General features: G+C 40.5%; 1 protein-coding gene across 19 annotated transcripts in view; it reads left to right on the plus strand.

The window, feature by feature from the left end:
- Nucleotides 1-12994, plus strand: part of GTDC1 (glycosyltransferase like domain containing 1) — a 492727-nt gene that overhangs the window by 419154 nt on the left and 60579 nt on the right. For 11 of the 19 annotated variants that reach the window (XR_009564645.2, XM_070045999.1, XM_070045997.1 and 8 more), the window contains one exon: nt 228-316. Coding sequence is in view for 10 of the 19 variants with exons in the window: in XM_070045999.1 (XP_069902100.1) it covers nt 228-316 (89 nt within the window). In the remaining 9 variants the exon portion in view is untranslated. Of the gene's footprint in view, nt 1-227; nt 4260-12994 lie in introns of those variants that run through there. The other 8 variants (XR_009564636.1, XR_009564650.1, XR_011377592.1 and 5 more) reach the window with 7 other exon arrangements.

A 12994-nucleotide genomic window follows, 5' to 3' on the forward strand; every position in this document is an offset into this window, starting at 1 on the left:
CATTGGCCCCATATAAAGACATATGCTATGATCTGAATGTTTGCTTTATGCTCTCCCCCATCCCCCATCCCCTCCCCACCCCCTCGCCAAAGCATATGTTGAAATCCTAATGCCCCAAGTAATGGTGTAAGGAGGGAGGGCCTTTGGTTATAAAAGTGGAGCACTCATGAATGGAATTAGCGTCCACATGAGAGAGACCCCAGAGAGCTCCCTATCCCCTTCCACAGGTGAGGACTCAGCTGGAACGGGGAAACAAGCCTTCACCAGAACTTGCCCATCATGGCACCCTGATCTTGGACATCCAGCCTCCGGAACGGTGAGAAATAAATTTCTATTATTTATAAGTTACCCCGTCTATGGTATTATGTTATAGCCTTCCAAACAGACTAAGACAACACATGACAACATGGAAGAATGGTAGCCTTACAGTCATAAGTCTCGGAGTTTTGGAGAATCGTTCAAGGATAACCACAACTGTACATTTAGGACTCAGTTGAGAACCGAAATATCGTGAGTGTATCTCTAGAGATCCAGGTATCTTTTGTTTCTTTTTTTTTTTTTTTTGCGGTACGCGGGCCTCTCACTGTTGTGGCCTCTCCCGTCGCGGAGCACAGGCTCCAGACGCGCAGGCTCAGCGGCCATGGCTCACGGGCCCAGCCGCTCTGCGGCATGTGGGATCTTCCCGGACCGGGGCACAAACCCGTGTCCCCTGCATCGGCAGGCAGACTCTCAACCACTGCGCCACCAGGGAAGCCCCTATCTTTTGTTTCTTTAGTAGCCAGTGTTTTTACTGTGGAGTGTTGCCATCCTTGTGACATTCTCTGGCCCTGATTGTACTTCTCTTGCTGCTTCTCACACACACAGTCTCACCCCAGCCTCATTTCTCCCTTAGACTTCTGACTAATCACAGCTTCCTTTGCTCTGTGGTCTCAGCTCACTGCCTTCTTCCTGAATGGATGCCTGAATGGAGGCCTCTGAACCTCTCTCCTCACTGGCCTTCCCTGATGCCTCACATTCACACGCATCTGGGACTGGCTTGCAGATCAGCTGGCGTGTGGTCATGCCCGTGGTGAGGAGCTCTGTCTCCAAGCCACCTCGGGGACCCTGGCCCTGACAGGAGAACAGGAGCCTTAAGGTACAGGGCTGATCTCATTTAATTGCCGTGGCCTGGTGTGATGGTTAATTGTATGTCTCAGCTTGGCTAGGCTGGGGAACCAAGAGTTGGTCAAACATCAGGTTAGATGTTCCTGTGAAGATATTTTTTAGATGTGATGAATATTTAAATTAGTAGACTTTGAGTAAAGCAGATTACTCTCCATAATGTGATTGGTCCTCATCCAATCAGCTGAAATCCTTAAGAGAAAATACTGAGGTCCTCCTAGAAAGGAGGAATTTGACCTCCAGACTGCCTTCCGACTCAAGATTCAGCGTTAATTCCTCCTGGGTCTCCAGCCTGCCACCTGCCCTGCAGATTTCAGACTTAACCAGCCCCAACAATTAGTTGCTTTCCAAGTAACCATCAACAAGTGACTTGATTTCCTTAAAGCTCAGGGTCTGACTTGGCAGGATACTGTGATAATTAGATGTGATGAATTATATTGTGATAATTAAATATTGTGAAGTTCATTGATAATTAAGTGATCATTTTATGTACATAAATTGCCTGACATCTAGTAGATGCTGAATAAAAATAAGTTTCTCATCCCTTTCTCTAGCTAAAATTATACTAAGCCATTCTACTTGTTTTCTTTTTCACTGGAAATGCTAGCTTTAGATATAAGGGAGTTTTTCTTATGATTGACTGATATTTCATGTGCCAACACTAAGCCATCTCATGTTTATTTATTAAGGTATTCTTAGTGTTGCCACTCATTTCTCAGATCAACTAGTTAGTTTCAATTCTTATTGTCTCTCATTACATTGAACGCAATGCATTTTCTTACCAGAGGTCACTACCTTTATGAGCCTTCAATCCTGCTCTGTTAGGGTTCTCCAGAGAAACTGAACCAAGAGAATGTATATATATACATAAAGAGAGAGATTTACTTTAATTGTGTTTATGATTTCTATTTACCGGGTTTCATTTTGTCATTTTTTTCCTATTCTTATTTAGATTAATTGCTTTTTCTTTTTTGTTGTTATTCAATAGGAGTTATATATTCTACTTCTTCAGTGGTGCTCACAAGTTTTTAACAAGCACACTTGACCTATCTGTTTTAATTTCCAAACACTATACTCTTCTACCATCAATATATTATTTTACTTCTCCTTTGTTTTTATCCCCTAAACTAAGTCACTGTATTTTACCTCAATATTTACTTAGACTTACACATGTATTTACCACTTTCTTTGAGCACCACCTTTTGTACCTCTCCTTTATTCTAAGTCAATGTTCTTTTTACAGACGTACATCCTTTGGTGGTTCTTTCAGTAAGAAATCTGAGGATAGTAAACTCTATCAGTTTTTATTTTTAAAAAAATCCTTACTCTTTTGATCACATCCTTAATCTTTAATTATAATTGATGTGGGTATAAAATTCTAAGTCAACAGTTGTTTTTTCCCATAGCACTTTGAAGATACTATTCCATTTCCTGCTGACTCTATTTTTGTTGATGAAATCTCTGCTTTAGCCTAATTGCTGTTCTTTAGGTAATCTGAGTTTTCTTTCTAGTTGCCTTTAATATGCATGTCTTTTTAACTTTATTATTATTTATTTTAACTATGATGTGTCCAGGTATGGATTTATTTTCATTTATTTCATTCCTCTGTGACTCCTTTTAGATATATGTTTGACCATCTCATTCTTTCCTTCATGTCTTTTAGCATTAAAAAAATTTGCATTGGGTCTCCTTTTCTCTGTACTAATTGGAGATAATTTTCTTAGCTATGTTTTCTAGTTCAGGCATGAGCTCTTTAGCTACTGATTAGCTCATCCATTGAGGATTTTCATTTTAATGAACACATTTCTCATTTCTGCATGCTTAATTTGTTTATTTTTCAAATTTGCCTTTCCTTTTTTCATTATGTTCTGTTCTTTTTATAGTTATTCCTTTTTTAAATCTTTTTCATCATTTTAAGTATCTTTATTTTGTATTGTCTTTCAGATTATTAGATTAAGGTATTAAGCATACTAATCTTTATGTTTGTTGTGTCTTCTGACTCTCTCTTACAGAAAATTGTTTTCTTGTGTGGCTCGTCACTCCTGTATTGTGAGCTTTTCTTCAGCTGTAGGATTCTTGGGCCCCCAGGCAGTGTCAGCAGTCCCTAAACACAGGCTTGGGGTTTCCTTTTGTCAGATTCATTTCCCTTTTTTGTACATTAGATTCTTGAGATTTTCAGATAACACAAACACACTCTACTCTTGGATAAGGCACATTTTTGGGAGTTTAATATTTGCTGACTTTTCTTCCTTCCTCTGTAACAAGCAGAAACAAATGTCCTTGTTGCTTACCTAAACCAGTATCTCCCACGGTTGCTGTGAGGTCAGTCATGAGTGATGAGGTCCTGCAGCTCCCATCTCCTCCCAACCCCTGAGCCCCAAGGCTGCCACAGGGATGTTTGTGCTTGTGTTCACCTTCGTGGACCAGCCCTGTGTGTTCTGCTCTGCCACACCCAGGTCCGGGAGGGGAAGGACGGGCAGAGGATGAGACCCCTAACACCAGACCTGCCTGCAGGAGAGGACGTGTGTGGGTGCAGCTTCCTCCGTGTGCCCCACTGTACCTGTGTCTCCGGCTTCCTCAGCTGCCCGATGGTCTTCAGCCTCTGTCCCTGTTCTGTCCCTCCCAGCAACTAGTGTCACGTCCTGCATGCCCTGGGCTGCTGCTCATTCTGTCACCTCAGCTCTGTATCCTTTCGGTCTCAGGGAATGGGGCCTACTCGCCCAAACATGGTCTCTGAGCCCCTGGACCAGCTGTCTCCGGTGGTGCCGGCCCACACATGACCACGCCTCGGCAAGCGCCCCCTGCCCCAGCAGCCTCAGGTGTGGTTCACGGGAAGGCCTGAGAAGGGCCCAGGTCTGTGCTCAGGACTCAGAAGCCTGCCAGTCAGCGGTCCCCAGCCTGGGACGTGGCAGGAGGCTGGGCAAGTGAGCGCTGTGGATGGACCCTCAGGTTGCCCACCTGCAGAAGGATAGAGATTGGAGGTCCCCCTGTTTTACAGGTGCCTGCAGACCTGGATGTTATGAAGTTGTACGTAGCGTGAACACTTTGTAATGTTGATTGATTGAATGTAAGACAATTCATCTAAAAAAAAAAAATGTTTCCATGTTGCGAGAAACAAGAATCCCATTATCACTATTATTAATTTTATTAAAACAGTTTTAATCAAAAGAGTGCTACCATTATTACCATTCTTGCCATGCCTATGCCATTTTAAGAACAAACATCCTCAACTAATTTGAGTTGCAACTTTTCCATAGTGTTTTTGGATGACTGGTTTCCATATTTTAGATTATGCCTATAACATAGAGACAGAAAGAAATAAGTTGTACAGGTTTACATTAGACAGACACTATTTTGACTTCCTTTAGGCAAAATAGTATCAGAATTTTATCACTAGAGTTCTTGAATGTTAATTTTTTTCTCCACTCCTTTGAGATCCCCATTTTAATTTTTAACAACTTCCTCCCTTCTCCACTTCTATTATAACGCAAAAAGGAGGAAGAGGTGAGAGGAAGATGGTAGAGAATCTCTGAGAAATAACAAAAGGAAAAAATAGTAAGTAATAAATTGGCAGAAGGGAAGGAAATAAAAACAAAATTAAAGGGAGTAAATTTTCAAGAGTGGAGAAAATAATATGATGATCTCCCAAGGAACATGAGTAAAGAAGCTATGGGTCAAAGAAAAGAGAAAAGGAGTGAGGGGTGGGGTGCTGGGATGGAGAAAGCATGAAGCATTGTGAGTGATGACGAGAGAAACAGAACAAGTATCATTTGTGCCTATTGTGTGCTGGAAGAACAGTAGGCACATTTCATCCACAGCTCATATGTAGCGTCAACAAATGTATGAACCATGAATGATTATCTCATTTGATAAATCAAAGAAGTCAGAGAAATTAAATAGCTCATCCAAGATCTGAAGAGTTAGTAAAAACCTGAGTCAGAATTCATGCACAAATCTGTGTGTTTTCACCAAAAACTGGGGCAGGATTGAAAAGGTCACTCTCCACCCACTGTGTGGAACAGAGGACAGATGCCCCTGCTTCTTTCTTCTTTTCTTTGCCAGCTAATTACATGTCTGATTAGTGTAGGACAAAGGAAAATGTGCAGAAGAGAAGCCTGACAAGGTTGAGAAGGAAATGGCCTGGGAGAAAGGAAGATGATTCATTGATAAGCTCTTTGTCCTCTAGAAATGCAATAGGCCTCCTAGGAGGAGAGACTCAGTGTCTGGGGGGGGGGGGGCAGCTCCGGCCTTGAGGGAATTGTCACCCAGAGGTGACTGGGCACAGAAGTGCTGGAGCATTTTCAGACCTCCCTACCTCAGCAAGCCACAAAAAAAGTGCTATAAAATGTCTTTGATTCTTCCTCCTTTTCATTCATACTATTATATACCGGCCTGTCCAACATTGCCCTTTAAAAGCAGGCCACCTTTGGAGCAGTGAATTAACCATGTGGTGTTTCTTGAGCATCTAATCCATGGAACAGGATCCCATGTCATACTTGTTTAAGACTCAATACAACTTCAATAGGTTTTGCTGCATTATTCACCCCAAGTAAAATCCCCAAGAAACCAAAACAGAATTATACAGCAATTTAAAAGAATACTATTTTCCCACTGACGACACCTAGTATCATGTCTCCATATTGCTGGTAATGGAATGAAAGTCAGGTCAGATACACGGTGAGGTCAACTCACCTTGTCATTAAAGTTCAAAAAATCAAAAGCCCTTTCTTTAAAAAAAATTTTTTTTAATTCTTGCTAATTTTTATCACCATTTCCATTGTGTGATTTTTTTTTCAGAGTTGAAAATAAAGGTCATTTTTAATCCCCAACTTCTAGTTTAGTGTTATCTCAAATCAACTCTTGATATACACATCATTTAAAATTGTCTTTTCTAGTTAGAGGCAAGTGTGGCGTTTCCAATGAAGAATGAGGGTTTCATTCGACTCTCTCTTAGGTGCACGTAGAGCCTTCTAAACATTTCAGAGCGTGGGTGGACCTCCCTCTATAAATCGTAAATTGCCCAGGCTTTTGAGCTCCCTTTCTCTTTTAAAGCTACCTAGGTTAAAAATTAAGCCCCTACAGTGAAGGGCACCTGTATTTGCTTGCCCTATTACGCAGCTATACTGAAATGCTTTACAGCTGTCTAAATTAGCATAATTAAATCCACATCAATTAAAAACCTCAATCACCTCTCTCCCCTTCTCATGTAGATGGCGACATTTGTCTAAGGTGGGAATTAACAAAAGAACTTTTTAACAGTTGAAGATCTGGCTCAAAAAGAGGGTAATAGGATTGGTCTATTGTTCCGGATTCACCTAAGACGGGGAGCAGTGGTCAATGAGAGCTATTTGGCCAAAGTTGTCTGCCGTTTGCATTTCAACGCTGTTGGCAGCAAGGCCGGCCATTCGAGATGCGCACTTTACAGCAGCCCTCTCCTGCTACCGCTCTTTATCCTCCAATAATGAGGGCATACAAAGCGCCATTCTGACTTTGGGGGTGGTGGTTGTTTTTAAACTGGGGAAGTCTGGTGGACCTCAGGATAGTGACAAGCCTAAACCGTGTGGTGCTGGCAGAGAAAATTCCTGGAGATGAAAACTGACGTGGGGTCCAGGGGTTAATTTCTGGAACAGACACATTTGCATACAAATGAAAAATGATGGGATTTCCGTTCTCCTAAATTTTCAATGTCATCAGCATCAAACAGCAGCCCTGCTCCCTTGCTGTTTGAAGAATATTCATTACTGTAGAAAAAGGGGCACCTTGTTTGGTGTTCAACTGAATGCAGGTCTATGACTCAATTTGTGAAGCCTCATCTGGAGGGTGAGTTTTCTGTGCATCTTCCTAATACTTCTAAGTATGGCTTGAATGATATTTATTTTTATAATCCTAAACTTTTCTGAATAAACATTGAATGGGCTGTGGTTGACTACTTTGAGCATTTACCTTTTCATCCTCATGAGCTGTTTACCCATATTTAGCTGACCTTTCTTCTTTATAGTATCACAGAGGATGACATTTTGGTCTATGTTAAGTTACTGGATTCGGGAGACGGGACATGACAATACTAATTTCTCCAAAGCACATGATATTTCTCCATTTTTTATTCTTTTAGTTATTTGTTTTTTTCACATTTAAAGACAGTTGTTTTTAGAGTAGTTTTAGGTTCTCAGCAGAATTGAAAGGAAGGTCAGAGAGTTCTCATAAGCCCCTGTTGCCATCCCTGTTCAGATTGTCTCGTGATCAACATGCCCCACCAGAGTGGTACATGTGTTACAACTGATGAACCTACACTGACACGTCGTAATCACCCAAAGTCCATAGTTTCCTTTAGGGCTCACTCTTGGTGTTCCACATTCTATGGGTTCAGACAAACGTATAGCGACATATATCCATTCTTATAGTATCATGTATCATTATAATATCGGACCTGTAGGGTATCATATAGTTCCATTGCCCTAAAAATCCTCTGTCCTCTGTTTATTCATCCCTCTCTCCCCCTCAATCCCTGGCAAGCGCTGGTTTTCACTGTCTATGTACTTTTGCCTTTTCCACACAGCCTATGGATGGAATCATACAGTGTGTAGCCTTTCATTTTGGCTTCTTTCCCTTAGTAATATGCACTGAAGTTTCCTTCAGGTCTTTTCATGGCTTGATAACTTGTTTTTAGTGCTGAATAATATTCAATTGTCTGGGTGTATCATAGTTTATTTATTCATTCACCTACTGAAGGACATCTTGGTTGCTTCCATTAAATGCTTTTTTGATGACAATTCATATCTGCTCTTTTTTTATAAATTTATTTTATTTTATTTATTTTATTTTTGGCTGCATTGGGTCTTCATTGCTGTGCGCGGGCTTTTCTCTGGTTGCGGTGAACGGGGCCTACTCTTGGTTGCGGTGCATGGGCATCTCATTGTGGTGGCTTCTCTTGTTGTGGAGCATGGGCTCTAGTTGCGCACGCTTCAGTAGTTGTGGCTCACAGGCTGTAGAGCACAGGCTCAGTAGTTGTGGCACACGGGCTTAGTTGCTCCGCGGCATGTGGGATCCTCCCAGACCAGGGATCGAACCCGTGTACCCTGCATTGGCAGGCAGATTCTTAACCACTGCACCACTAGGGAAGCCCCCTGCTCATTTTTATACTGTTACAAAAATATAAGTATGCAGAAAGAAGAAAATAAAAATTATTCAAAGTCTCGGTTCTTAGACACCACTGCCAGTTAATATTTTAGTGTATATTCTTCCTCAACCCCCTTCTTCAAAGTTTCCATACTTTGAAACTGTCAGCCTATTGAAGGCAGGGATGCTTCCCGTCGTCTATAGCAAAGCCGACCCTTTTTAATTAGCTAAGCCTGCCCTCAAGTTAATACTGCCAGAGGCACGTTCTTATGAGTCAGTCTCTCTCCTTTCCCTGCTGTATCACTAGCGATCGAGAAGACCCTAAATAACTTCTTGAAACCCCTAAGTCTTCTTTCTTCCAAAATATGGATCTCTCTAGATACTGTGTCTAGATGCTGCCGTAAATTAGTGACTATTAAAGTACATCAAAACTCTTATTTAACTTTTAGGACAATACTGACATATTTACATTTTTATAATGAAACAGAAAGTACTTTGCTCAGTTCCTCAGCTCTTCAGAACTGTGGGATGCCTCAAGAGACACGCCTGACAATACTCGCCTTTCAGATTTGCCTGCAACTTCTGTGGGGAACAGTTCATGATACTCTCTACTGGGTCATGGAATGTTCTTCAACACTTTACTTCTCTCTCATGGATGAGATGCCTCCTTGGCAGTTTATCTTTTTTCTCTCTCTCTCTCTCTCTCTCTGAACTATTAATAAGAAAGAAAGGAATGATGCATAAACTTTAGAAATCTCATAAAAGGAAAAGGTCCAACTTTCAGGATATGAAATGATTGAGAAATCCCTTAAAGAAATAGCACTACAGCAGCTAAATTGCTACGATATATAAACCAGAAAGGCAGTATAATAATGCGCATGGGAATAAAATATATCTGTTTTAACCTGGAACTTCACATTTGTATACAGTCTGGTCATATGCAGCTCTGGTACAGTAAGTACCTTTAACATATATGTGAGTTTATCAGAAATACCTTTAAGGTTTGTGTCGATTAAGGTATCTTTATTGTAATTATGACTTGCTGAAGGGGGATTTTGAGGCAATAAACAACATATCTCAAAGCCCAGATGTCCTGTTTAGACAAGGAGTTTTATATTGATTCTAGTCTGCCTTCACCTAACCTCGTGTAGCAAATATTACAAAGACATAATTAGAAAATTTGGTACAATATTTAGCCCTGGTCGCTGTGTGATGGAATTGTTTGACTGCTGAGTAACTGAAGCTTGTTTGCATCCCAGTGTGTAGTGAAAGGCAAACTTCAAAGAAAATATTATATCTCCCAACTCCAGCTCCTGAGAATCTTGGAAGTATAATACAGCAAGGCTTAAAACTCCCTGCTGTGGGAAGGGCAATTTGACACTGAAACTAGTGTTAAATCACTATTGAAACACTGGTTTGCAAAAGAGTTCTTATTAGATAAATATAGTTAAAGCCTTAAAAGGCAGGAGGAAAATACACCCAAGTCATAGGGAAAAAAATGGGGGAGAAAAGTCTTTCAAGTTGGACAGTATGTGTTGACAAAATTTGGAGATTTTAAAACATGTATCTACACATTTATTTTATAAATTGTACATAAGACTGGCTCCTTTTCCAGTGCAAAATCAAATATTTAGATTTGCAAAAACCTATGGAAGCCAGATTTTAGACAAAAAGGGATTTTTTTGTCAGACTGTCAGTCTCTGAATTTCATCACAATCTGTTCAGCTGTTTTTGTTGCAGGCAGGCGTAAAACGTACTGGGTAAATGTGTGTTTGTATTTATTATTAAAATGGGGATGCTAAATCCTGCTTCCTAACAGTCTTCACATTCTTTAAGTCTGTGATGGTCACAGGGTAGCAGATCCTTGAAGTGCAAGTATGAGAATCATACATGGAGGAGGAGGGAGAGAGGGGTGTGACAAACACCGACAACCAACACCTCTTTGCAATAGAGGGTTTCGAACCTTTAAAAAAATGACCTTGGCATGTTGCCTCAATAACTTTTTCTGAACCTCTATGTACTTATTCTTGTCTGAAAGAGGGATGAGGAAATGATTTGCTGGTGACAGATCTAAATGTTTCATTTAATTGTCCTGATTTCTTTTCCCATTCTCTGCACTAATCTAAAAATGAGAACTTGGGTTGAAAGTTTCAACATCATTTAATATCCATGTATAATTGTATACAAAGATTGACTAAGAGGATATTAAAGCTAGAAACTGAACCTCTAGTAGGTGGGACAATATAGTAAAGGACAAGCAAGCAACAAACAAATAAATACCAAATCTTAGGTAAGTGCATGCTTGCAGAGCTAACTCCTCTAGCTAGGGCTTTTTGATACAGTTACATCCAGAAGAAATGAGATTTGAGATGATATTTCCCTCTATAAGTAAATCTCTTTACAAAAGAAGAATAATACATTTGTTCCTGATCAAATTGACAAGGATAGAGCAAGCATTTGAGGTCTGTTTTCATATTTTCAAGAAGTACAATGGAAATTTTACCTTTAACCGAGTGTATTAGTCAGCTGGGGCTGCCATCCCCATTATAACAAAATACCACAGACTGAGTGATTCGAACAACAGACATTTATTTCCTCACAGTTCTTTCTGGAGGCTGGAAGGCCAAGATCAAGGTGCCGGCAGCGCTAGTTTCTGGCGAGACCTTTCTTCCTATTTTATAGGCAGTGGTGTCTTGCTGTGTCTCAACATAAAATTTCTTCTGCGTTTGAACAGAGCATCTCTGTATCTCTTCCTCTTCTTATAAGTCCACCGGTCCTATAGGATTAGGGCACCACACCTAGGACCTCATTTAACCTTAATCACCTCCTTAAAGGCCTATCTACAAATACAATCACACTGGGGTGTTAGAGCTTCCCCATCAGAATCTGGGGGATGCGACTCACTCCATAACTAAAATAAAACACAGCCTCCCTGGAACTCCAATTTCTTTGTTTCTTACTGGCTTTACATCAACTCATTATAAGACTTCATATTCTGCTCAGAACTTTTGATTTGCAGTTTTATGTTTCTGATTAATAAGGCATTGGAAAAATAAATACTATTGTTCCATAAATGTGGTTTGGTAAACAAATTATTTCGGAATGTAAGGTCTTTGGAGAAAAATCATTAAAGAAATTCTCGGTGATTAAAAGAGGCTGAGAGTCTCTGGAGAGAACGTTACCTGCTTGAAGAGGTGAATTCAACTAGGGAGTCTCAAGATCACTTCCAGGTCTCAGAGCTATGAGTTGGTGAATTCATTCAGTTGCATAATACAGTTGCATCCCGAATTATGTGGTACTGAGAACCCATTGAAATATGGCAAAGTACTCTTCCCTCCAAAATTTTAAGGAGTATTGCTGATAAATTTACAAAGAAAACTAAAATTCCCAGGTTTGGTTTGTGCACCTGTGGCAGAGACGGGCTGGTTAGATGCTTGTTAATCCCATTTCTTTTTTCTGTGCACACAGGGACACTCCATTTCCCAGCTTCCTTTAGATTGGACCATGTGATTAGGTCCTGGCCAATCAGAAATTGATGGAAATGATGCACAGCACTTCTAGGACTGGACAGAACCGTCTGTGTGATCTTTCATGATTTCTCTTCTCTTTTGGTAGTAACAATGGAGACCAGTGTGGAAACCATACAATACAAAGAGCCTGGATCCCATAGGCAGCACTTGAAAGAAGCACCCAGAAAGCCTTTCTGACTTTTTTGGGAGCAATGAATAAATTTTTATTCATTCATTCATATTCAACAGCCCCCATAGGGCTGTTGCTGGTTTACACTGTGTTTCTGAGTATTACGTGTCTACAGTTATCTGTCTACCACAGATAAGGTTCAGTTTTGTTAAAAATATTAAAACCTCCATCTAAGACCATACTCCTGTTGCAGTAGCTACTAGATCGTCGACAGTTGTAGGTTGCCATTTTGGAGCTGTGATCACTTAGGTCAGACTTGCTAGGCTTACGCCAATTTGTGTGACTCGTCTCCAATTCCCAGGGAAGATGACACTGTGCAGGACCTGGTATCCAGGGTCTAGAGTCACAGACATACTAACAGAGTCTGTGCATTCTATCAGAACACCAAAGATGATGCTAAGTATTAGGAAGTGAGCGTTAGCACATATTGTTTGTGGGAGTGTACGTTGTGCTAAATGTTCGGTAGTACAATCTAGTAATATGTATCAAAATGTGAAACACATCTACACTTTAACACAATAATTGTACTTTTGGGACTTCATCCTAAAAATACGAGTGATCATTTACATATAATGACATCAACTGTAGCCTTCTTTTTTTTTCCTTTTCTTTTTATTGGGGTATAGTTGCTATAAAATGTTGCATTAGTTTCTGCTGTACAATGAAGTGAATCGGCTATATGTATACATATATGCCCTCCCTCTTGGATCTCCCTCCCACCCCCACCCCCCCATCCCACCCATCTAGGTCATTAGAGAGCACCAAGCTGAGCTCCCTGTGCTATCCAGCGGGTTCCCTCTAGCTATCTATTTCACACATGATAGTGTATATATGTCAATCCTAATCTCCCAATTCATCCCCTCCTTCCCCCACCACGTCCACACGTCTGTTCTCTACGTCTGCATCTCTATTACTGCCCTGCAAATAGGTTCATCTGTACCGTTTTTTCTAGAGTCCACATATATGCATTAATATATGATATTTGTTTTTGAGCCTTATTTTAATAGCAATACCCATC

Source organism: Globicephala melas, chromosome 7 (genome assembly GCF_963455315.2).
Source record: "Globicephala melas chromosome 7, mGloMel1.2, whole genome shotgun sequence".
In the NCBI taxonomy this organism is placed as follows: Eukaryota; Metazoa; Chordata; class Mammalia; order Artiodactyla; family Delphinidae; genus Globicephala; species Globicephala melas.